Below are 26,509 nucleotides of genomic sequence, written 5' to 3'. Positions count from 1 at the left end.
ACCTTTAAACCTTATTAAAAATCTTGTTTATAATTTATATAATTATTATTATTTTTTTCACTTTAATTGTTGATAATATTAGTCTTAATAATATCTTTCTTTGTTAAAAATGTATTGTCGTCCTATATCATTGTTAATATTCTATTTCAATATATAAGATATGGGCAGGAGCACTTTGTCAATACTAATTTTTATTTAACTATTGAATTAATTTAATATTTTATTAGAATCACTATATTATAAAATTTTAACATATAATTTTGTAAAAAATGATGAATGCACTTTTTTTTTCAAGAGACAATTACACATGCTAGGCTTTACTAATAATTTTGCCTTAGGTCTCAAAATATCTTCACATGGCCCCGCTCAAGGGGGTGATTTTTTAGATCTCATTGATTGTCTATGTTCTCCCTTGTTTTTCTACACAGAGACATAGATTTATTTTTAACAACAGAATTCAAAATGACACGTACTTTTCTTTCTTTCATATGTGACTTTACAAATGAGGATATATTAAACTTCAGTATGGTAAGTTAAAGTTAAAACTTTTTTTTTTATTATGCTTGATCAGTCATTGGCATCATCTCGTAAGTAATGCATGATTCCTCCTCCATGTAACTTGGTCGTGCCCGAGGGATATGAGAACTTTGATTCGAACATGGACATTAACCCATGCTTCTATGTTTAGTAGTAATGGTTTTCCTGCTAAAGCTTGTGACCCCAATATATGGCACTCTAATTGGTTGGAGTCGCCGAAGACGGTTCCAAATGCCACGTTAGAAATTGTCAAAAGGTCTCTTTTACAATTGTTCGTCGATGATTGTGCACTACTTACGAAGACTGTTTGCCACATCATTAGGGAATTGACGGAGTTAAAGCCATCCAAACGGTAAGGACTAGCCCCTTTAACTGACTAAAATATAAGGATTGATTTATAAACTTCAAAAATTATAAGCACTTAATTGAAAATTAAGTAAAAGTATGAGGACAAGAAGATACTTTTTTTAAATATAAATTATAAAAATCAATTTAAGTTGTTGCAAATTTAAGATTTTAAATTGCAAACATTTAAGTTTTATGGGTTTGGTTTTGGTACTCATCACCGAGCAATCTGAAATTTGGACAATCTAAATTTATTAATTTTATTTATATATTTTAATATATATTTATTAAATTATAAAATATAAAATTTTAATAAATTTACTTTATCATCAATCTAGATAAATGGTTCAATTTAATATTAATTTTTTTAAAAAAAATTATAAATTGACTATCCAGATGAATCCAAAGTATATCTGGATAGTCAATTTATAATTTTTTTAAAAAGTAATATTAAATTGAACCATTTAAATTAAATCTGTATTATCTAAGTGCCCGTTTGGTTAGACAAAATAATCAATTATTTTACTGTTAAAATCGATTAACCAAAAATATATCCAAACACGTAAAAATCATGTAATCGATTTTATTGGTTAAAATTGATTTTTTTCAGAAGTTGGCAATTGGAGCGTCTGGGATAATCCATCAAAAAGCATTGGAGAAAATTACAAACAAAGACCCAAGAAAAAATTATAAAAAAATTCCAAAATTTAATAAAAATAAAACCAATAATATATTTTACTTCTTAAATAAGACGTAACAACTTTAATACTATTATATATAAATTTATTAATAATTTAATTTTAAAAAGCAATATCCTTTATGGTAATTTAAACAGTTAAAATTTATTCTAAAAAAATTATTCAAACATCTTCAATTCTGTTAAAATCAATTTTAGAAAAACAACATCCAAACAGATTGCGTTCTAACATAATCAATTATGATTAAAATCTACCACTTAATCAATTATTTTCATAATCTATTATGCCCAACTGAAATCCAAACGGACCCTAAATTGATTATAAAGTAGATTTATTAAAATTTATAATTTTTTTATAATAAATATAAAATAAAATTAAAAAAATAAATTTTATAAAATCTTTAATCTAGACGGTCTAGATGCTCATCAAGTGATGACATAGTGATACTTATCACTTGATGAGCACTGAAACTGAACTCTAAGTTTTATATATAAATCTTATTTATAATTGTATTTTAAATTGATATTTGTAAACTATCTTTAAAAATATTTTATTGTGAACTTAATTATTATTAAATTGATATTTTATCCTAAATCCTAACTGAAATTTCCCTCTTTGAAGCTTTATGCAAACACATCTTATATGTATATCTGAGAAGGGTGCTTCGCTCGAGGAAGGGGGAGAGCTATTTGGGTAATTTACTTTCTAAAATATATTTTTGCGGTGCTTTGGTCACCTAATTGTGTAATTTTGTTGTTTGTACTATGTTAGTTCGCAGACGAAAGAAGGGTAACATGATTAATGCCTTGAAGCAATAGATACAGATATTAGACACAATGGAGTGGTTAACTACTATTTTTACATTTGAACAATATTTAACTTTTTTGTCTTTAATTAATTTGCTATTCAAGGAGCTTAATTGTATATAATCTGAAGTTTGAGAACATTATTTATGCATAAATTAATGTTTAACGAAGTTGTTTCTACGTTGTTGGCAAAAAAAAAAAAAAAGTTATCTGTATGATAAGCTTGAAATGATAGATTAACTCTGGCAAAAAAAAATGATAAATTAACAAATTTCATTGTTTATAACAAAATGATAAATCTGTGTTTAACTTAATAAAAATAACCATGATTTGGATGCAAAACATGATTAGTTTTAAAAAAGAAAAACATGACTGATCAAACTGATATACGTCTCATAGAATCAGTTATATTGTTAATTGTCTTCACAAAACGTGTAATACAATTAAGACGACTTTGAATATTATGAAACTTTCCATCAAAATGGGGGCTGACCAGTCATCGATGCTCATTCATGTTCCATGCTATTATTACACAACAATTATCCCTAAATTAAAGCTTTTGGAAACTTCCTGGAGGAATAGCTATTTAAAATAATAATCGCCATACTCTCTCACTTCAGAAACCATATTCATTTACTTAATTTTCATTTCACCACATAGATTAAATTTTAATCAAATCACATATATATATATATATATATAGAGTATATCTTCTGTTTTGTTATACTGGCTTTTCATAGTGACCTAGTCAAAAGTTAAAACCAACTACTAATAAAAAAAATCAATAAAAATTGAATTTAATAAAAAGAGTTTATTTTTCACAATACAACAAATTAAAGTTTGAATTTTTATCAAAAGACGTGTTTATATTTGATCTTCATTGGAGGATACCAATGCACAACATAAAAAAAAAAAATTGCTTGGGAATTGACCATTTTGCCATTAAGAACTTCGATCATTGTACCCAAATAATAACAAAACTAAAGCTTCACATGTGAATAAAACGCCATGCACATTGATATTCCACAATGAGAATATTCCTTTCATACAATATACATAAATAATTCTATATGAACTCCACACACCACACACACGCACAAAAAGCTGATAAAGTCAACTTGTGAGAGATCGTACGAAAATTTAAATTTTAAAGACGAAGGACTGATTGGCAGTGGTTTTGGTTTCAAGCATGCATTCTCCATGCCTTTTATAGCATAATGAAGTTCCTATCATCTCTGTTACTTTTCACCCAAACCATAGAATAAAACGTATATAATAAACCCCATTTGTTTAATGAAGGCTTTCACTGTATATATACATATATACATATATATATATATATATTCTCAGTCTTAGAGGAGCAGAAGAAGATTAGAGAGCAAAAATGGAGGATGATCTTCGAAACGAGTCGTTTGATTACAGAACAGAGCTTCTTTCTCCAGCCTTATCAAAACTGCAGAATGGAACCATGGCTGCTACAAGACAGTCCTCGTGGAGGATCAACATGGATCAGTATCGCTTGCCTGAGAGAAACATGCACGCTCATTTTGGCTTCGGCTTCTTCCTCAACACATTAAGTATTAATTTACTCTCATATATATTAATCAACCACTTCTATAATTGTCTCTGTAAGTAACTTTGATCATCTCACCATTTCATCTGTTAAAAGCAGGAAGAGAGAGAAGACTTGCAAAGTACTACAATAGGCAGGAAAAGGTTCTTCAAGGGTACCAGGAAGTGGATTCCTATACTGAATTGGGCGTATTACCCAATAGTTTAACAGAGGTTTAATTCTTTAATTACTTGCCCTTTTTCGTATTGTACAGAGTCTGAGAAATGAGTTGCACTGGTCATGACGATGTTTATGAATTGTAGGAAGAGACGAAGAAGCTAGAGAGGGGAGAGAAGGCAGCAATATATGCGTCAAACATATGTAACATGGTGCTGTTTGTAGCCAAGTTGTTTGCTTCCATAGAGAGCAGATCACTGGCAGTGATAGCCTCCACCCTGGACTCCCTCTTGGATCTCTTGTCTGGATTCATTCTCTGGTTCACTTCTTATGCCATGAACAAGCCCAATCTTCACCAGTACCCCATCGGCAAGAATCGCATGCAACCTGTGGTAATTTATGATTAATTAATACCTTTTTTGAGTTAAATTGTTAAATTTTTGTTTGTTTTAGATCAACTAGGTGTAAGTTGGATCCCATCCATTACATGGAGCTTGAGAAATGAGAAAGTCTCTGTCTAAGTCCAAAATCAAACAGGTGAAGACGGACAAATATAGAGGTTTTGATGGTGCCTCTCATGATCACCCAACTCTTAATCAAAAATAACAAACCAGAACAGAAAATAATGGAAATTGTTGCTACTGCTGTATTATAAAATGCATAAGCCACATGCTCCAGTTTCTTAGATACAGCTAGGAAACAAAAATGAAATAGCAGAATAGTAATAGAAATTAGAAGAAAATAGAAGGAGAAGAGCAGAATTGAGAGCACAGTTTGTCAATACCTGCAAATTCATGAGGTTAAGATGTTTCTAAAAGCTTCCGGAATGATCTAGAGGAGACTAGGATGATCCAAAACAATCAAGAAAGCACCAAAATCTTCAAGAACATACTAGTACCCTCCAAAAAGACTTAGATATCTCTAGAGTACTGTGAAAAATGTTAGAAATATCTAGATAATTTTAAGGATATCTCTCTCTTATATAATACAGAGTTTTTCTTATTATATCTTAAATATTTCTATAGAATATTTTATAGAAGCAACGTAAATCATTGAATCGAATTGATTTTTATTATCCATTAAGGAGGTAGGGAAACTTCTGGAAGTTGGGAGTCTATAAATATCCCTAACTCGTTGTTTGTAACTAAAAAACAAATAGTAAAAGCTTTTAAGTTCTTTTATTCAAACTCTTTACTCTCTTTTGTGTTCTAACTTCTTTGCCTCCTGGTTGACTTAGCGAGGATCAAGAGTGATCAACTAAGGCCAGCTAGCACAATTTAAAAAAGACAAGTTCCAAAACAGTGACAGTAGGAAAAGAAAGAAGTCACTCAAAGGGACATATAAGACAATAACAAAATTTCACATAAAAATACAAATTAAAAATTTTAAATCTTGACCGTTCAAATTAGATTAAATCTAAACAATCCAAAATTTGTTGGAGGTGGTAAACACCATGGTGCTCATCCCTTTGACAAGCACTGACGATGTTTCCCCAACCCTAATGTTCATCTTCATACAACTTCTAGCCCTTTGAGAAACCCCTGGCCCATTTCCATAATTTGTCTCACAGTCCAGCCCATAAATAAAAACACGACCATGATAGTCCCAAATGTCAGGTGAAACCCATCATATTTTCATTTCAGTTTCTAGACGTGGAGTGGAATGGAGAATCGACTTGCACAGTTCATTACCCCAGCAAAGCTAGTGTTCTGTCAAATGATCATCTCTCGTTGATGAAACTCCAGTCAAATTAATATAGATTTGTTCATTTGGGTCCTTTATATACATTCAGCTCGCTGCATTGGGTACATAAGATATTGTTCGTTATCATCAATTCATGTATATGCGTAATTTTCTTCTGTAGGGAATAGTGGTGTTTGCATCAGTGATGGCAACGCTGGGGTTGCAAATTCTGTTTGAATCAGCAAGGCAAATCATCGCAAAGGTATGTCTGAGTAACGAAGCAAGCTTGGAAAAATAATGATGATGAAAATTATGGTTTAATTAATGGGTTTGGGTGCGTATAGGCTCAGCCAGAGAGGGATTCAGAGAAAGAGAAATGGATGGTGGGGATAATGATAGGAGCCACGGTGGTGAAAGTAGGGCTGATGAGTTACTGCAGGAGGTTCAAGAATGAGATCGTGAGGGCCTACGCACAGGATCATTTCTTCGATGTCATCACCAACACTGTTGGCCTCGCCTCTGCTGTTTTAGCTATCAAATTCTTCTGGTGGCTTGACCCTCTTGGAGCCATCATCGTACGTACCTTACATCTCACTCACTAACAATAAATTTACCCTTTACCATAATAAACCAATGAATTCTCCATCTAATAAAATATTTTATTCATAATTAGAATAATCAAAGTTCAGCTAAGAGTACACATGGTCGGGTTGAGCCAGCATCACCCCAACTTGTTGCTTAGGCCTAATTTGCAGTTTGGGCCCTTGGATGCCCAATTGCTTGAGCCAAGTTTGGCTCAACCTGAATTTTTTTTAAAAAAAATTATAAAATAATGAAAAAATCATTCTTATTAAAATTATAATTACCCTCATTTAAAATATATTTTAAGTAAAACTAACATTTAAATGAAAATTAATAAATTTTGAAATTATATATATTTAAAAATCATTTATTACTAAGTTAAAAAAATTGCTTTAAAATTTTGAAAATATTAAAAAACTAAAATCATAAAAAAATGATGATGATCATAAAAACAAGACAATACATAAATATATCAAGAAATATTACATTCCAAAACAATTATTTTTACCAAAAAATTAAATAAAAATATGTGTGTGTGTTTACATAGGGTTTGACCCCCAACTCAATACCTAGCCCAAAGGATTCGAATGATTCAAGTAGGGTTAGGCATATTGGACCATTGGATTGCTTACACAGCTTTAGGTTTGACTACAATTTTAACAATTAATGTTTAAATTAGTCTTGATCAATTTAATAATTAATTTATTATTATTTTTGTTTTGGTGCATAGTAAATTTGATTTTTAGTATCTTGCTTTTAGATTGATCTAAGGTTTCAGCCCCAAAACTTAAAGCTCGGCCCATGTATTGTTTTAAGTGTTTTGAATATGCATGCTAGCGAACAAACAAACAAACAAATAAATGCAGATAGCAGTATACACAATAAGTAACTGGTCGAGGACGGTGATGGAGAACGTGCGGTCACTGATCGGAAGGACGGCGCCGGCAGAGTACTTGGCGAAGGTGACGTACCTGATATGGAACCACGACGAGAGGATCAAGCACATCAACACCGTGAGGGCCTACACCTTCGGCTCCAACTACTTCGTGGAGGTTGACATCGTGCTCCCTAAACACACTCCTCTTCCTCACGCTCACGACATCGGCGAGACTCTCCAGAACAAGCTCGAGAAGCTCCCTGAGATCGAGCGAGCCTTCGTCCATGTCGACCTCGACGCCGCTCAAAAGCTCTCCCCGCACAACCCTCAGCTCCCAGATTAATCCGGCCTCAACAGTTCAAGACTATATTTTGGGGGAATTGAAGGCTTGACCTAATTAATTTTGGCCCCAAATCTTACCTTACAGGAGAATCTGTGTGCGCGCTAGCATTTCTTTTTAGAAGTATGAGCATATGCTCTAGAGTTTAAGCCATCTAGAGCTAGTTTCTGATTAGAGATACATGGATGTGATGAGATGTGGCTGTTTCTGGTTTAATATTCTTCAACTTCATATACATGTTGTGGGTGAGTGTATTGATTGCCATTTGATTCAACTTTCAAAAGCAATTAGTTGTTAAATGTGGATTGTTTTTAATACAATTTTATTTCACAGCAAATTATTATTACATGTTGAAGGGGCTTATAATGTATATAATTCATATATATATATATATATATATATCACTTTTGAATTTTTTTTAATTTCAGAAACCATTTATTTTGACATTTCACCTTGACTAACTAATCCACTTAATCCATTCAATATATTTTGTAACATATTTCAACTTAATTATGCAATTTAAGTAATTTTAATTTTGAAAAATTAATACAAACAATAGCAAATTCCACGATTAGTTTCATATTTTTATTGGAGGATTACTTTAAGATTGCAAATAAATCAAAATAAAGAATCCATATCAAAATTCGCCAAAACTGAAACTTTTCAAGATTAATGATACATAAGTGTATTGAATATCATTAGGCTTTATCTTTCAAAAACAAATAATTGCTTTAGATATAGAAATTAGATGAATTTTCTTTAATAATTAACTAAAATGAAGGGTTAAGATTTATGACAACAGAGGGGGCAGCTGAGAGGGCATACCCCAAATCCCAGATGTTTGCTTTTTATTCTTATAATCCTATTTATAATTACTTTTAACATATTATTGATATCAAATAAATAAATTTTTAATATTGTCCCCATTAAATATATATATTTTAACATGTTTTCTCTCTGCAGCATTTAATGGAGGATGAAAAAGTAAATTTATAATGAAAACTTAACTAAGTAACTTATAAATGAGACTAACAAAAATTATTCTCTCTCTATTGTATAAAGAGGACTGGATCTAGAGGAGTATCTTCAATATTTGAAAGAGATTAGTCTCTATAGTTTTGGAAAAATATATTAGGCAGGGTATGTTTTTGGTATCTTACCCTAAAAATTTGCCTGCTCTTCATACTTTATATATGTTGTTGGATATTAAAGAAAATAATTTTCCTATGGATTCTGAAACAATTATATTCCGTAGCATTACAAGTTAATAAGATGTCTTTTGACCACTTAAAAATATTTGCAATGAAGACTTTTGCGTCTTTATAATTCCAATGGGCTTTCAAACTCGTATGTTAGACGTAGCACGTTTTTTGCGGCTTAATAGGCTTGGCCCAATTATGATTCGGTGCGAGCATATGTTTATTTATTTATTTTTTAGTTGGAACAAACAAGTGTGTATACTTGTGCGTGCGTTTTTTTTTTTTCCTTGAAAATACAAACTAATTAGTTAGAATTAAATGGAAAATTAAATCATAAACTATAAATCTAACAGCATCTTAGATTATAAACTTGTTTTTCATGTTGAGAAAATTAGTTCAATAGCCTCAAAAAATACATTATGGATGAAGTTTTTAAATATTTTAAAATATGGCCCACTCATAAAATTAATTAGATGTGTTCTTTCTTTTTTTTTCCTTAGAATAAATTTATCATTAAAATATAATATATTTAATTTAACTAATTTTTAACTAATTGGATCTTTCATTTTTATTATCAAAAATCGTATTGTGCATGCTCTCTCTCTCTAATTTATTATCTCTGAATATTTTTTCATCAAATTTTTGGATATGATTTTCTTGAATCTTCATATTCATCTCTCATACAATGCTTTTCTTCATCAAAATTTTTGATCTAATTTTTCTAGATTACCATCTTCATCATAGAACTTCTCCTCTCTCTCCCTCTCTGTTTTTCCTAGATATTATGAAAAGGATATTAAACATTAAAAAGGAAACTCCATTATTGATCCGCAATACTATATTATTCATATACAGCTGTATATCAATAATAAACAAATTGATAAGTTTTTTTGCTGATATAGCTTATATATTAGTGATATATAATAGTATATCACTGATATACTATTATAGATCAACATAACTAGATAATCAGACATAAATTATATATTAATGATGTAATATCACAGATCAATAACACAAAAAACACCTAATTATTTGTCCAGAACAGAGCAAACAAAATCTCAAGAAACCTTCGCTTGAACTCTAGCTTTTGTAACAAAATTTGACCGAACTTCCTCACCTTGCATTCGTGATTTTTCAACCTGAATTTGTAGCTTCTAGTCTACCTCACCTTGCATTCGTGTAGTCTCCTAACTGAATATCTAACTCTGTTTATCCATTGATATGAGTTTTGTCATTTACTGTCAGTTTCTTCATCGTCGTGACCAAGAGTGTAGTGTTGTCTCCACATTTTCAGGTGGGTGAAAGTAAAACCAATGTGAAAAAGGGAAATTAGGATATTGTGAAAGGCCCATTATCTTAATTTAAGAAATGGTGGGTTATTAGTTATATTTAGCCATATAATATTGGCTAAATTTACTAAAGTCCCTGTAATGTTTTCCTTTAGCTTTTCAAAATGATATAATATAACCTCTGTTGTTAGTAAATATTAATTTCAACTATTGGTTGACATAAAAATTATATAAAATTATATTAAAATTATATAAAAGGACAAAAAAATTTCTTAGTTCTTTTTTGTAATTTTTTAGATCCTTATTTGTAATTTTGAGTCCTTTTTTGAATTTTCTTATTCTTTTTTTATGCTTTTTAGATATTTTTTATAACTTTTTAGCTTTTATTAGCAATACCGATTGTACTGTATGATTTTAAAAATTTGAAAGAGAACATTATATTAAAAATGAGTTTAGAGTCTTAAATGCTTTAAGACTTATAGTTTAAGGGTTAACCCATTTAAGTATTTATAGATGCAATTTACTTTGTGTAATTCACTGACACACCTCTAGTTAATGTTTAAAGCATGATTTATACGTATAAATTCAAGATCCTATTGAGTTTCTTTAGCACGATATAATATAGGCATCTTTAGAGTGTTAGCATTAAATACTTGTTTTACTATTTTTGTTAAACCTGTTTTTACCTCTCAAACCTCAACTTTCTTGATGCAAATATAAGGTTACTTTTTGCAAAACTGAGGCCATGCTTGGTAGGTTGAAATTGTGAAGATGGAAATGAAATTGGGATAAGAATCTGAATAAAGTGATGTTTGGTAGATATGAATTACAATTCTTGGGAATCCTGATTTCATGAAAAGAGGTTGAATTGAATTCCTTATTTAAAGCTATGAAATTGGGAGCAATTCTATAGAATTGTAACATTTAAGACACTTTTGCCCTCATACAAATTCCAGAAAGACAAATTTGCCCTCAAAAAAAATAAAACCCTCACCTCACTCCTAGTTTCTGATATTTTTGCTCATTATATATAAAATGTTATAATATATATATATATATATATAAGATATTTATAATATTTTTTGTAAAATATTTTACTGGATTTTTTATTATTTAGAAAGGGAAACTTTTGATTTTCTTGTATTTCCTTGCTACCTTTATTAAATGTTTTTATTGGTACACAATTAAGTTTTTATTATGTTTTATTTTAATTTTTATATCGGGGTATTTTTGTCTTTTAAGTATAATTCCATTTCCATGTCTTGCATACCAAACAAAAGTAATGCAAGGATTCCATCTAATTTTTCTGACATACCAAACATACTTTTATAATTCAATTTTATTCCAATTCTGATTCCAATTCTAATTCTATCAAAAACTATTCAATCATACCAAACGAGCCTGAGTTTTTCAACTCCATTTTATACAACTAATATCTAAACATGCATTCAGTGTGCAGAAAAAAAGATAAGAAAGCCTTTAATTATTAATTATCTCTTCTTGTATTTTTGAGCAAATAATTATCTTTCGAATTTGCTGTTTTTGTATTTCACATGATTTTTAGTTATAAGGTAAAGAGAGAATATGTTTAATCACATTAACATAGCATGCCATTAACTTTTTATCACAGCAAATTTCCTCTTTGACACCCTATTAAATAAAATGCTAGTAGGAGAAGATGTATTGTCAAAAAAATGTTTATTTAATATAAGCAAAATTTGAAACTTACTAATTTTTAAGATCTAGTTAATAAATTTTAAGATTTTTTTATTAATTTCAGCGAAATACATTAGAAGTGAATTATAAACATGTAAAGCCTATTGTTTTAATTTGTAGTAATGAAATTTATTACCTATTACCAAAACAAAATTCCATGGATGACCTAGAATCTTAGTTTAGCTTAGCGTGTTGAAAAGAGAAATTAATCCTTCTAATAAGTGATTTGAATAAAGAAAATGAGAAAAAACTTTCTTGATCAATAGGCCATATCTTTACAATGAATGGGACATAGTTTCTTAATATTAAACTTGCCATTTTAGTACCATCTAATTGTAAATATGACCAAACCACTGAGAATAATAAAGTAACAATTAGACAGGTCAGATTATAATTAAATGATATACTTTAATAGTGGGCATCGGTATTTATCTCTTCCTACTCTTAGTGCGAGTGATGTAATTTATTCGAGCATTAAAACGCAGCCATCAACGTGCCATGTCTAAATACATACAATAACAATAATTCAAAGCACTTGCAAGAGTGAGTGGGAGCAAAAAGGATGTAATCTACGTCATCATGCTCCTCCATGTAAATACGATAACGATAATTATTAAATGAGGATATTTAAGTTTATCCATATTTATTTATTAAGTAGGCAGAACTTTTTATTTTGCAAATGGAGCAAGCTGGTCGGTTCCTTTTATGATCGGAGCATTCATTCCTTTAGCAATGTCTCTGTGTTGCGCCTATCTAACCTCTCTGTGATCAATTTAATTAAGCATTTGAGGAATAATATTTCTTTCTCGCCAATCACTTTTATTTTTTTTTCAAAAAATAATGTTACATTTATTTTCTTACTTTTTATTGAGATTATATAATTATTTATTTATTTATAAAATTTAAAATAAACATCATTATTAAAAAAATTATATAAACAGCATTTTTAAATTTTTATCAAAACTACACAATTATACATATTTTTTCCAGTCTTTATTATAGAGTGCCGTATTGTGAAAGGATTGATTGTCCTTAATATAAGACACTTGACGAAAATGTTAATTATATATTTTCAATATTACTCATATTTAAACTCATTAATTATGAGAGAGAATGTAATGTAAATTTAAACTTTTTATTTAAATATGAGTACAATTGAAAGTTTATTATATTTTTTAAAAAAGTTAATAACTTAACCACTTTTTTTTTAATTCTGGTAAGGTAGTTAGAGCCTTAGAGGTATTTTATAATGATGACCAAAGAGAGTAGTTTTTTCTTTAATTTATATATAATTCAAGAAAAAATTATCTTAATCAATCATCAATGTTTAAGAGTATGTTTGGATTTCAATTGAATATAATTGATTATGAAAAAAATTGATTAATATGATTGATTTGGAATACAATTGATTATGTTATGTGGTATATAATTAATTTATAAAATTAATTAATAAAATTGATTTTAATCAAAATTGAAAAGTAGAATTGAAAATAAGGTAAAGCTATGGTTTTGTAAAAACATATCCAAACAACCATGTTACATGTTAAAATCAATTACAAATCCAAAACCATGTTTTCAAAAAAAAAATCTAAATACCCATTATATATGCCAAAATTAATTATGAATTCAAAATCATGATTTTCTTAAAAATATTCAAACACCATCATACATGCCAAAATCAATTATGAACCTAAAATCACGGTTATCTCATAACTCTCATACATGCCAAAATCAATTACAAACCTAAAATCACGGTTATCTCATAAGTTATTATTATATGCTTTTTAATTCAATTTTTTAATTATACATTTCTTAAAATTTATCCAAAAATCATATAAATTATTTTACAAATCATATTTTTTTTGCTTCATAATTTATTTTGATATATTAGGAGGTGTTTGAATATTTTTAAGAGAATTATAGTTTTAGATTTATAACTTATTTTTACACATATAATAGGTGTTTGGATATTTTAAAAAAACATGATTTTAGATTCATAATTAATTTCAACATATAACATAAGTGTTTGTATTATTTTTGCTAAAATGTGGTTTCTATACAATTACTTGATTTTGAACTAAAATCCAAACAGGCACTAATACTCCAAAATATCAATACATTAAAGTTAATATAATTAACTAGAATCCATACAGCTTTTTCTGTACATGTGACCGGGTTATATATATTCAAGCAATGTCAAATCCAGTTACAAGGCAATTCTTCTAAAAGGATTTTCTACAGTCACACATATTTGAATTAGAAATTTTGTATTTAAACAACCATAATATCTTCTATTAAGATCAAAGCCTTTTATATATATAGGATGACCATTCTTAACTTGTAAAAATAAAAGAGAAATTTATATATTTCACAAAACGAAAGGATTTACTCTACAAATAATTAAGAGTATCCAAAGTTTGAATTCCTTAATACTTCTCCATGAAAGCGAAGGGAAAAATAGTCTTACTGTTGAGAACGGCAAAGTCAAGGAAGTTATCAAAAAGATCTAGTTGTGCACCAAAACACGTCTACACAATACATCAGATATGCATTAATACGTAAGTGCTTAACAGCTTTTTCGCTTTCTTTGGTTTGGGGCCAACTATACTTTACGAAATCACATCTCACACCTATGCCTTTATGTCTTTTTAATTCCAGAAAAAGTCTATTTATGACGTGTCCAGGTTTTTATTTATATATGGAGTATCAAAAAAGAATATATTTACAAACACACATATATATACAACTGTTTTTACTTTTAATTAATTTTTATATGTCGTCATATATTGTTGATTTAAAAAAATAGAAGAGATCTTCAAAATTTATAAAATTATAACTTATACATACTTTAAAATTGTATGTTTAACTTAGTTAAACTACTTTTATTAGTATCAATTTCAGATTGAACAAAAACTTAATGACATGCAAATGCTCAATTTTATAATAATTTATTATAAAAAATTTAGTTAAAAAATAATACTTATAATATAAACATCTGGCATTCTCTCTATCTCAAATTATAGGACACTTTTAAAAAAATTTTTTCATATCAAAATATAAAATACTTTGAGTAGATTAAAGTTTTATTAAATGAACCAATTCTAATATTACACTTTCTCTTTTTATAATTAATTTTTATCATTTCTCTTTTCAATATATTAAATGATTGGTATTTTTGAAAGTTTATATTTTTATTTTAAAAAGATAAAGTTGTTAAGCATATTTAATAAGATTTATGAGTGTGTAAAATTTTGTCTAAAAGTGTCTTATAATTTAAAATGAAAAGATCGTATCATTTAGTATTAATGAAACATTAATTTTAATAATGGAAATATTTTAATATAGTTAAAAAATATTTTAAAATATTTCCTTTTAGTCCTATATGTACGTCATTTCTCACTACCCTTACTAGAATTAAGGAAATATAATTTAATTATTAATGTTATCTACAAAAGAAAGAAATTTTTCAATTTATCTGATTAAATACATCATTTTTAAAAATATTTTCTCTCGTATATATAACATTTTACCCTACTCATAAAAATTATAAAAGAGTAATATTTTTTTAAAAATAATAATTAATGATCCATCTTTTTATGTAAAGTGATATAAAACTTTATAAACATGACTATAATTTTTTTCCCTAGAAGGTGAATTATGTACAAGACTAGAAAGTAATAAAACATAGGGAAAATTTCAATAAAGACTCTTGGACCATATTTTTTAAAATTCAAAGCCCCTAAAATTTTAAAATTTTATTGTAGTCCAAAGATACTGATTTGATATTAAATTTATAAAAAAATAATAAAATTATCTTTCATTTAAATTAATATAAGAGCTTTCCTACTTCACTTATTCATTGCCTTGCGAAATGTTGTCGATTGCCTTACTTAACTTGTTTTCATTTTAGGTGTTTAAATCATTTTAAGACAACTCATAAGTTTCTATATTATATATTATTCATTTACTTACGGACTATTATTCATTATCCTACTTTATTTGTTTATTATTAGATTTTCACTTGATTTCATTTCAAAAAAATGTACAAGTAAAATAGTATAATGAACAATATTTCGTAAATAAATAAACAAGTGAAGTAGAACAGTTTGATATTAATTTAAATGAAAGATAATTTTTTCATTTCTCTTAAAAAATTTAATATCAAATTAGTATCTCTAGATTATATTGAAATTTTAAAAATTTAAGAGTTTTAAATTTAAATAAATTTGGTTTAAGAGCCTTTATTAAAAATCTCCTTAAAAATATACTACATGAATATAATATAATAATAAATACACATAATATGCATTACATGGGTATGTGTATTGCATGCTAAGTATATTTGGCTTTTCATATTTCACAAAGAAGTAATGTTTTTGGCAAGGCGTAAATAAACAACACCCTCATAAATACATGGAAGAGGCAGGAAGTTGGGTCACAACCACAACGTGGGTCCGCCCCTGGCCATGGCCAATGTTATATGACAAAGAATTCTTAGCAAGTCAATTTGATGAATCGTTAAGCATTATCGTATATTGATAAATGATTGAATGTCGCTTTCACAGTTCCCCTCTAAGTTATTGAAAAAGACAGTTTAGTTTCGTGATGAACTAAATATTCTCCCTCTTAATCTTTCATGTAAAATAAACTTTAAATTTTTTAATCTTAAATATGAGATCAAGTTAAAATAATTAATATTTTTTAATTTTATCTCATTTATTTATTATCATTTAAATTCTTAAATAATAGTTTATTACTGTCATTTATTATAAACAATGCTAAAGTTGGAAAGTTACAATTTTTTTTTACATTTTTAAAACTATAACCAAAATTTGTTAATAAGCTTGAAGTTTTTAATTTCGTCTTATATTAAAAAAACAGAATAATATTTTGTATTAATTAAGATAAAAGGATAATTTTACTTTTCAACCATAGATTAAGAAACATCTTGTACGTTAAATTTTCTTGGTTGCGAATTTGCCCCTTAACATCTAAAAACTTTGCACTATGCCTCCTTCCATTAAGTACGAGGTAATGTTTGTATTTTTGTGGTGTGAGCCCACATTTTTTTTTATATGACTGAATGGTCTACTTTCTTGTAAGCTACAATTAACGAGAGGAGTATAGGTTGACATTTTTACATATTAAAGAGTAAATTCGCACACAAAAATAGTGTTCCAAATACTTCCGTCCTATAGTTTTTAGACAAAATTACTCATTTACCCTTTAAAATTGTTAGCATTGTATTCCTTTGAGCACATTTTTGACGTGGCTATGAGGGGCATGGTTCTGCAAGGATGGCATCCACCATCCTCTATTTTCACTACTTTGTTGCAAGACTTGAATGGCAAGAACATGGAAATCACATTCAATTATTTAAAAAAAATTAATCATAGACGAAAATTAATGCAAAATGGATTAATACGAATATAATTTATTTTTTTAAATAAGATTTATTGTTAGTCCTTATTTATAATTAAACTTTTTAAGAAAGTTGGATGCGATTCTTCCTGAAAAAAAGGTATTAGCTGAGTTTTGTTTGTTGTTTTCTCTCTAGGTTTATTGTTTTTTATGCCTTTAATTCCTTTAGGTTGTATGCTAGGTTTTATTGGCTTTTTGTTCTTTACTATTGGGAATACTGTGTCTAATCTTTTTGATTGGTGATTAATAAAATTCGTTCGTTTTGCTTAAAAAGAAGTAGTATAATACTATTAAAGTAGGTAATTACCTATAATAACTCTAAATAAAAAAGGCCACGGCCAATATCATATGACAAAGAATTCTTTAGCAAGTCAATTTGATGAACAGTTAAGCATTGCGTGATGAATTCAAATTATAATAAATAAATAAGAGATAAAATTGAAAAAATATTGTATGTTGTTGATTAGTATCATCATGTCGATTATTAAAAATATTCTATATTGATGAATGATTGAATGTGGCTTTCACAGTTCCCCCTGAGTTGTTGAAAAAAACAGTTTAATTCCGTGATGAAATAAATATACTCCATCCTCCCGATTCTTAATATAAAATAAAATTTGAAATTTTTTTAATCTTAAATATAAGATGAAGTTAAAATAATTATTTTTTTAATTTTATCCCTTATTTATTTATTTACTTATTGTGATTTGAATTCTTAAATAATAATTTATTTCTGTTATTTATTCAAAAAAATGGTAAAATAGGAAAGTTACAATTTTTTTCCTTACATTTTCAAAATTATAACTAACTTTTTTTAATAAGTTTAAAGTTGTTAACTTTGTCTTATATTAAAAACTGAAATAATATTTAATACTAAATAAAAAAGATAATTTTACTTTTAAACTGAGAAGGATCTTGTATCTTTAACTTTTTTTTGGGTGCAAGTTTGCCCCTTAACATGTAAAACCTCTGCAACATGCGTTTGCGTCCTTCCATTTTTTTTGTTTTTGGGCCAAAGCGTCCTTCCATTTTTTTTGTTTTTGGGCCAAAGCGTCCTTCCATTAATAGTAAGGCAATGTTTGTTATTTTTGTGTTGTGGGCCCACATTTTTTATATAACAGAATGGTCTACTTTCTTGTAAACTGCTATAATTAGAGCCATCAATTAGGACCGAGCCCGTAGGGCTGGTCCTTTTAGGCCAGAAAAAATTAAGGACCAAGCTTCTATTTTATCTTTAAAAAAGTAAATCGGGCCTAAAAGGGGCCCTTTTAGGCCTGAAAATAAAAGGGCCGGCCCTTTTAGGCCCGTTTATAATTTTTTTAAAAAAATTATAATATAAAAAAATAAAAGATTAAATACATAATTCAAAGAAATGAACATATTAAATGCATTCATTCATCCGTCATTTATTTATTAAGATTTAGCTGATAATATTAGCTAAGTTTAATTTTTATTGGTATTCACTTTGATGTTACTATTTGATATTAGACCTAAATATTTTAGTTTTCTTTATTGTTGTGGTGTAAATTGATTTAAATTTATTTTCTTAAACTTAATTTTATGAATAATAACTTTTTTTATGATTATAAATATATATTTTATAATTTTTAATTGAAAAAATAATTTTAAAAAAATAGGACCGAGACCCTAAGGGCCGGCCCTTTAGCCCTGAGGGCTAGGGCCAGGCCTTAAAAAATGGAATCCTGGTATGTAATCGAGCTTATTAGGGCCAGCCCGTTTAGGCCCTGGCCCTTCAAAGGCCGGCTCTTTAGGGCCGGGCTGGCCCTAATTAACAGCTCTAGCTATAATTAACGAGAGGGGTATTGGTTGACATTTTCAAATATTGAAGACTACATTTGCACAAAAAAATCAGTGTTCCAAAAAGACTATATTTACTTTTAAGGTTTGTTGCTTTTTTTTTTTTTATGTTGTATCTAGGTTTATTATTTTTTTCACTAGGTTGTATCTAGGTTTATTGCTTTTCTTTGTTTTTTGTTTTTGGATTAGTCTGTGTAATCTTTCTCTGATATTAATAAAATGAGCTTCTTTTTTGTGCCAAAAAAAAAAAATCCCATCCTATAGTTTTCAGACAAAATTACTCTTTTACCCTTTGAAATTGTTAGCATTGTATTTCTTCGAGCAGAACTTAACCAAGAATCTAAATATCAATATATATGATTAAATTAAATATACAGTAATTTGTATTATTTTCAAGTTATGTTCACACTGTGTGTGTGTTTTTAGATTTAATGCATAAAACATGTTTAACATAAAAATAATTAAATACCAATCAATTTATTACATAAAATTTAATAAATAAATTATCTTGTTCATGACTTTTGGTACAAAATTTAGTGTTGGTGATTGCTCTCAAGTAGAGCTAAAATTTACTGGCAAACAAAAAAAAAAAAAAAAGGCTGAGCTAAAATTTGATAGCATTAAAAGATTCTGGAAGCAAGAAGCCACATATAAATGTGATATAATAATAATACAAACAAATATTCTTAGACAATGACTCTCTCTGACAGTACAGCCACAAAACTCCCAACATAAAAGCGACACGTCAAAGGGGATAATCCCAAGCTTCCTTTTCTAGTTTCTTGCTCTTGAATTTCCATTGTCTAAATAGATCATCATCAAATTAAAGTTATATGTTCTATCAAATTAAATTTAATGGTTCTACGCGTGACTTATACCTCCAAAATCTCCTAAAACAAAGGAGAGTCGAATAAAGGAAGTTTAAAAGGGGGGGGGAATAAATGCAACTAATTCTACTTAATATAGATATTAATATTAAATGCTTGTATTATTTGAATCATTAAAATTTGTATAAATGATTATCACTTTATACTTCACTTGAAATTAATAAATGAGTTAATTTATCTAAATCATTGATTTAAATTTTAATAACTTAGATGATATAAGCAATCAATACTTGTATTAATTACAATTATTGAATTTAAATCTTGTATTTTTACCTTTTCTTTTCTTTTGTTTTCTTTTTTTTTTGAAAAAATCCTCTTTTACTTTATTCTCATCTTACTTCAAGTACTCAAATTCCATTCCTTTAGATACTTGGCTTATAAATAATGATCTAAGGAGGTACAAATATTTTTATTCAAAATATAGTAAATTTGCGGACTTCTTTTAAAAGTACTTCAATTTATAGAGCTCATGTTCTTTCACTTTCTGAAAAATAACGTGCACCTCACAAGTTTGAAGAATTAAAATTTTTAAAAAATAATAATGAGAAGAGGATAATTGGTTAATAAAGTAATAGTGAGAACATGAGAGAGAAACTTCCTTGCTGGATGTTTTGAAGGCAAAACCCATATATAATAGCTCAAAATTAGTAATTAGTAATTCTTTATAATTACCGATGATGACCATGTAAAAATAAAAATAATTCTTTAAATATGAAAAATGAAATTGAAAGAAACTACGAAGAGACACTTCCTTGCAACTGTAATTTAAAACTGCTGTTTTATCATGGGTGATATTACATCAAAGGACCCGGAGATTGAAATATTCAATTTAAAAACTATAATGATTTCAATTTTAATTATTAAAAATATAACCAAAGCTTTCCTCACCACTAAAATAATATCAACTTTTAAGAAACTTCAAAATACTTCATAGATTACACTAATTTCAGCCACTTTCAGTTTTCTTTAACACTGACATTCATTTTTGATAATTTTTAATTGTTATTTTCAATTCTTAATATAAGTAATTTGTCCTTCGTACTTCCACCATACTTCGTCCTTGTTGTAACCACCTGTGCGAAAAGTGCTTTATCCGGCCATCCCCAAGACCGAGAGAAGCGCAGTGCTCAGACAAATACGGAAACCGCAGAGATGGACCAGTGTGGCAGTAGACACGACGGCGCCGCCACTGAAGCCGGCAGAAGAGAACCGCTTCTTCCGTCGCAGGACGTCAAGTCGGCGAAGCCTTCTTCTCCATTGTCATGGAGACTCAATGTTAAGGAGTTTCATTTGCCAAGCCAGAGCGGTGGTGACCATCCTAATCACCGTTCTTTTGGTTTTAAAGGCCTTCTTCGCAGACCCAGTAATATATTTTTTTTGTTGCCTTCTTTTGATTGTCATTGGGCTGGAATGGATCCGTTACTTTTCGAATATAATAGAAGTCTCTGTTCTGTGAGATACTTGATTGTTGCTTATTATGGTAATGGTGGGTATCTTGGCTGGCGTATTTATCTATGAATCTGAGATTCGTGTTGGTTATAGTTTTGATTCTTTTGAAGAAATCGAGTTCATAAACTAAAGTGATTCCATGCTAGGAAAAGAATATGTTGCATGCGTAAGAGAGACCGAATTTCATCTGAAGCTAACTGTTCATAGATATCTTACCTAGGAAGAGAATACCATATTTCTAAATTTTGGAAGAGATCTATCCACTTTTTTAACTAAATTTAATTTCAGAAGTACGTGCACGAATTGTTTGCTGTATTTTCTGCGTCTGCCCTACAGAATATGTGGGGTAACAAGTCTCTGGTTATCATGTATTGGCACACACTTGGATATATATGTGCTATTCTTATTTGCCTTGTGACTGTCGTCTTCATACTCTCTACAGCTCCTATGCTTAAAATTCATATATTATTGTTCCAACATTTTTTTAATTTTAGGAAAGCAACGCAAGGTGGCAGAATATTACAAGAAACAAAAAAGGCTCCTTGAAGGATTCAGTGAGATGGATACTATGACTGAAACGGGCTTCTTTCCCGGAAGTCTCACTGAGGTTGATTGTCCTTTAACCCAGCCTGACTTGTAATTTGGCACATATGGTCTATAAATAACATGAATGAAAAGAACATAGAAACAGCAAACTATGCATTGAATATAGTCAGACTCTCAGTGGAAAGAATTATACTTACCAAACTTCATAATCTTCAGATTTTAATAGCTAAAGCTGCTGTTGCCCCGCACTTTGTTTTTCAGGATGAAATGAAGCAACTAGCAAAGAGGGAGAGGGTGGCAGTTCATGTGTCAAATTTAGCTAATTTCGTGTTATTTGCAGCAAAGGTTTATGCTTCAGTTATGAGCCAATCATTAGCAGTCATTGCCTCAACACTAGACTCCCTCTTGGATCTCTTATCTGGGTTGATATTGTGGTTCACTTCACATGCCATGAAAAACCCAAACCAATATCATTACCCAATTGGCAAGAAACGGATGCAACCACTGGTAAGACGTGAGTCTGTAAGCTGATTGAATCCAGGAAAGAGTTACTTAGTATATTAATACATGTAACCAGGAGTAGAGTAGTTTCACAACGCCATTAGAGGGAGGATGAAAATGATGTGTTACTTTTAGTTATATTTAGATATAGATTAGGTAACCATTGGATGGTTAAGAGTCTTAATGCCTATGGCAGATTCATACTAATCACGTTTTCTTCTGCAGGGTATCATTGTTTTTGCATCTGTGATGGCAACCCTGGGACTGCAGATTTTGCTTGAGTCTGCTCGGAGACTTATTGCAGGGGTATTTGAATTCAACTTTTGCGTCACTTTAAATTAGAGGAAACCATTTTATGGCTAGAGCATTTATGCTTGTTATGCCCTTTAGATTCATAGCTTTATAAAATCTCGGCTCATAATCCCAAGCAGTTGGGTAAAATCTTGCATGTTTATGCTCCTCAAAAGCATTGCAGCACAGAGGTTTCTGTTATTGATTTCCTGTAAACATTATCAGTACTCCTATTTTAATTTCTTTAATGATTCTCTTCTTGCAGACCAAGTCAGACATGAATACCAGAGAGTTGCATTGGATGATTGGGATTATGGCCACTGTGACCTTAGTGAAGTTCATTCTTATGGTCTACTGTCGAAGATTCAAAAACGAAATAGTCAGAGCTTATGCACAAGATCATTTCTTTGATGTTGTCACCAATTCTGTCGGCTTAGCTGCTGCTGTCCTTGCTGTCAAGTTCCTCTGGTGGATTGATCCAGCAGGAGCTATCATTGTGAGTTTATAAATTGCTAGCGCTTGTTTTCATTTCATTTCAAAGGGCAAAGACTGGTTTCTCTTATCTGTTACACATATTACACATATTGATCTGCTCATAATTTCGCAATGGCCATGTATGGTGTTCGATCTTCGCTATGAAGTCTTGAAGGAAGGTTGTTATCTATGAAGCACCAAATCCTGAAAATAGGAGCCATATCATACCTGATGCATGTTTAACAATTGCTTCAAACATTATCACTTCAGATTGAACCTTAAGTTGTATTCATGTTTGTCTTATATCTTGTTGTCTATGAAGCCCCAATACATTAAAATGAAATGAGAGCCATATTTGGTGTTGCCTTGAATGCCTGTTTCTTAGGTTGCTGTTTTGCATGATTGAGGGTTTCTTGAACTGCAAGGCAATTTTTGATTGATGTAGTAATGCAATTCATTGAAAATCTAATGGCAGATAGCATTATATACAATTAACACATGGGCGAGGACAGTGATTGAGAATGTGTGGTCGCTGATCGGAAGAACAGCGCCACCGGATTATCTGACGAAGTTGACGTATCTGATATGGAATCACCACGAACGAATTCAGCACATAGATACAGTTAGAGCATACACCTTTGGTGCTCATTACTTTGTGGAAGTTGACATCGTCTTGCCAGAAGACATGCTTCTGAATGAAGCCCATAATATTGGGGAGACACTTCAGGTGAAGCTTGAGCAGCTTCCGGAAGTTGAGAGGGCTTTTGTGCACATCGATTTCGAATTCACTCACAGACCTGAGCACAAGACCATGGTATGATGATGACTGTGCAGGATCTCTCAGCCTGGCGTTTGCAGAACAAGAGGGTTATCAATATACTTTTTACTGTTTAAGTTACTGTTTTCCCGACAAAGCAATTCTATTTTGTATTGAAGTTTGAAGTTTTTGGCCATATTTTGGAGGGTTATGTTGTATTTAATGTCTTAGCCAAAAATTGAAGGGTTTGGGATTTGGGTGCGGATATGATAACTAGAGTAGAACATTAAATTCAATCAGTATGATTGATTCAAAATACTTCCCTAAAGCATTACACAGCAAAGAGTATCAGAGATATCTAACTGTATTTTCTTGAAGATCAAGGGACTTGGCTTTTATTAATGAGATATAAATGAACACATTAGAGTTAGAGAACGAATTTAATTGTCGTATCTATTTTCTTTTCAGGATCAATAATTTCTCTCATGACTATATCTTTTAATTAAAATTTTAGGAACTTTGGAGATCAAACTATAAGTTTTTCTTTTAAATTTTTTATATAGGCCACAGAGTCAAAGACACATATATTTATGCCTTCAGAAGTCAATATCGGACAAAGTTTAACTAAAAGTTAAAAAAAAAAAAAGAAAAAACATTGTTTCTTACGGACGTGAAAACCTGATTCGAAGGCCGAAAGCAAGTCTAAACTGAACAGTCTGATTGCTTATTTTCTATATTAGTACCCTATATGGCAACTGGACAGTTTTCCGTATGTTGTGCAGGTTGGATTTAAAAAATTGAAAACAATTGCCATGAATATTATTAATATCAACACATCTAAGATTATTAAATTTTTAAAAATTTTTTTATTTAATTATTTTTTTTAATATTTCATTTGTACATATTTTCTCTTTATTTTTCAAGTCCATAGTGAGTTACAGAAATCTTTGGTAATTTCATCACATGATTGGATTGCAAAAACTTCTAGATAGGTATCCTACATCTGAACTGAATTGTTTCTGATTAAAAAATCTCTTTCTAATTGCTTTGAAACAACTAGGAGATTCTTTAGGAAAAATACGAGATTCTATTTGTGACGGCAACATACTATAGGTTGGTGGTCTTGCTTATGAGGTGAAATCAATTATAAAATAACATTCCATATATGAATAAAAATTTTGTCAAAAAAATTAAGTATATCTCTATGAAGATAAGAAGTTGGAAAGCCAAAGTATAACAGTTGTAATTTTTTTCTTTAACCCTATTCTTTTTTGTTTATTGTTGCCTTTCATTTGAAGAGTAAGTTAGAGAAAATTTTTTTATATTGATGTTTGTAAAATGAATTACTTGACAGAAACTAAGGTCCGTTAAAAGCTTCTTTATCAACCACATGTAAACACACAACTTTTGAGGAAATTAATGTTGAATCGATTTAGTTTTTAAAAAAGCATTACAATGAGAAACTTTTGGTTGAAAAATCAATTCTAGTAATAGGAGTGATTGGAGAAATTGAAATAAAAACACATACCAATTCAATAGTAGAATATTAGGAAAATAGTTTTGTAGATTCCAATAAGAGAATCAAAAATTTAAATATTCAGAATTTAATCTTTTTCAATATTTGAAGTAACTGAGATTTAATTTTTATTGTCAAACATTGAAACTGGTACTAGGAAAATGGTTTTGCAAGTTTTAATGAGATAATTAAGAATTTAAATATTCAAAATTTAATCTTTCCATTATTTGAAGTGACTTGGATTTAATTTTTATTGTAAAACATTGAAATTGATATTTTACATATTTTACACACTTGATCATAAATGTTCATTAATGGAGTAATGGAAGAATGTGTGAATGAAATATGAAATAACTAGCCTTAATGAGTTAGTTATAATGATTATCCGAGAAAGAAGATGGGTAATAATATAAATAAAGACAAATGTATCAAAATTATAGTAGGAATATTGTTTTTTAATTTTCAATTTTCGGTAATTGAATATTATTAGGTGGTTTTTGTATTTAGATTTTAATGAAGAATTTTAAATTTAAAATGAAAGAAGCAACATAAAATAGAAATTTGGAAGGCCGCAATTTTTTCAATTTGTGCAAGTTGAGTGAGAAAAAACTATTAAAACAAAAATCATACATTCTATTTTACAATTGGGTTCTTATGCTTTTCATCCAATGTAGTATAATAAATCAACTGTGACCTCTAATAAGATTCCATGTGTCGCACCCGGAAAAATGCGACGCGGACGGCGCGCGAGCGGAGGTCCCGGCCTTCGCGACGGGAACCGGATCAAACGAGGAGTCACCACCAAGATTTTGAGGTAAATCTCGGGAAACCGATTAAAAGGAGGATAAGGGTGATCTGTGAAATCAGAGAATAGGTTCGGGAGTCGGTTGAGTGTGGAGAAGGTGTTAGGCACCCCACAACACCCGTTCGTGAGAACGGTTACCTGAAGTTTGTTGTGCTCTATTAATATGGTTTTAAAATTATTTTAATTATCCCTTTTATATTTATGTGTCTGATATAAAAATGATGATAATTGAGTGAGAAA

General features: G+C 29.4%; 2 protein-coding genes across 3 annotated transcripts; both read left to right on the top strand.

Moving 5' to 3' along the window:
• Nucleotides 1-3,554: 3,554 nt before the first annotated feature.
• LOC129313020 (metal tolerance protein 10-like) lies at nt 3,555-7,894 on the top strand. Of its 2 annotated transcripts, none has more exons than XM_054955848.1 (6): nt 3,555-3,963; nt 4,059-4,171; nt 4,262-4,507; nt 5,980-6,060; nt 6,143-6,373; nt 7,247-7,894. In XM_054955848.1, exons 1-6 carry the CDS (start codon nt 3,771-3,773, stop codon nt 7,598-7,600), a joined length of 1,218 nt encoding a protein of 405 aa, XP_054811823.1. In that variant the 5' UTR covers nt 3,555-3,770; the 3' UTR covers nt 7,601-7,894. The 2 variants fall into 2 exon arrangements, with proteins under 2 accessions (XP_054811823.1, XP_054811822.1); XM_054955847.1 differs by having other exon boundaries at nt 4,056-4,171.
• A 13,086-nt stretch (nt 7,895-20,980) lies between these two features.
• LOC129313630 (metal tolerance protein 9-like) lies at nt 20,981-24,269 on the top strand. The gene is made up of 6 exons (XM_054956895.1): nt 20,981-21,293; nt 21,874-21,986; nt 22,187-22,432; nt 22,652-22,732; nt 22,983-23,213; nt 23,667-24,269. The coding sequence occupies exons 1-6, from the start codon at nt 21,083-21,085 to the stop codon at nt 24,009-24,011; spliced, it is 1,227 nt and encodes a 408-aa protein (XP_054812870.1). The 5' UTR covers nt 20,981-21,082; the 3' UTR covers nt 24,012-24,269.
• The last annotated feature ends 2,240 nt before the right edge of the window (nt 24,270-26,509 follow it).

Source organism: Prosopis cineraria, unplaced genomic scaffold (assembly GCF_029017545.1).
Source record: "Prosopis cineraria cultivar Desert tree isolate PC_DT_omini unplaced genomic scaffold, ASM2901754v1 PC6, whole genome shotgun sequence".
NCBI classification, from domain to species: domain Eukaryota; kingdom Viridiplantae; phylum Streptophyta; class Magnoliopsida; order Fabales; family Fabaceae; genus Prosopis; species Prosopis cineraria.
The sequence above is the reverse complement of the archived record's forward strand: the minus strand, read 5'-3'. Positions and strand labels throughout refer to the sequence as shown.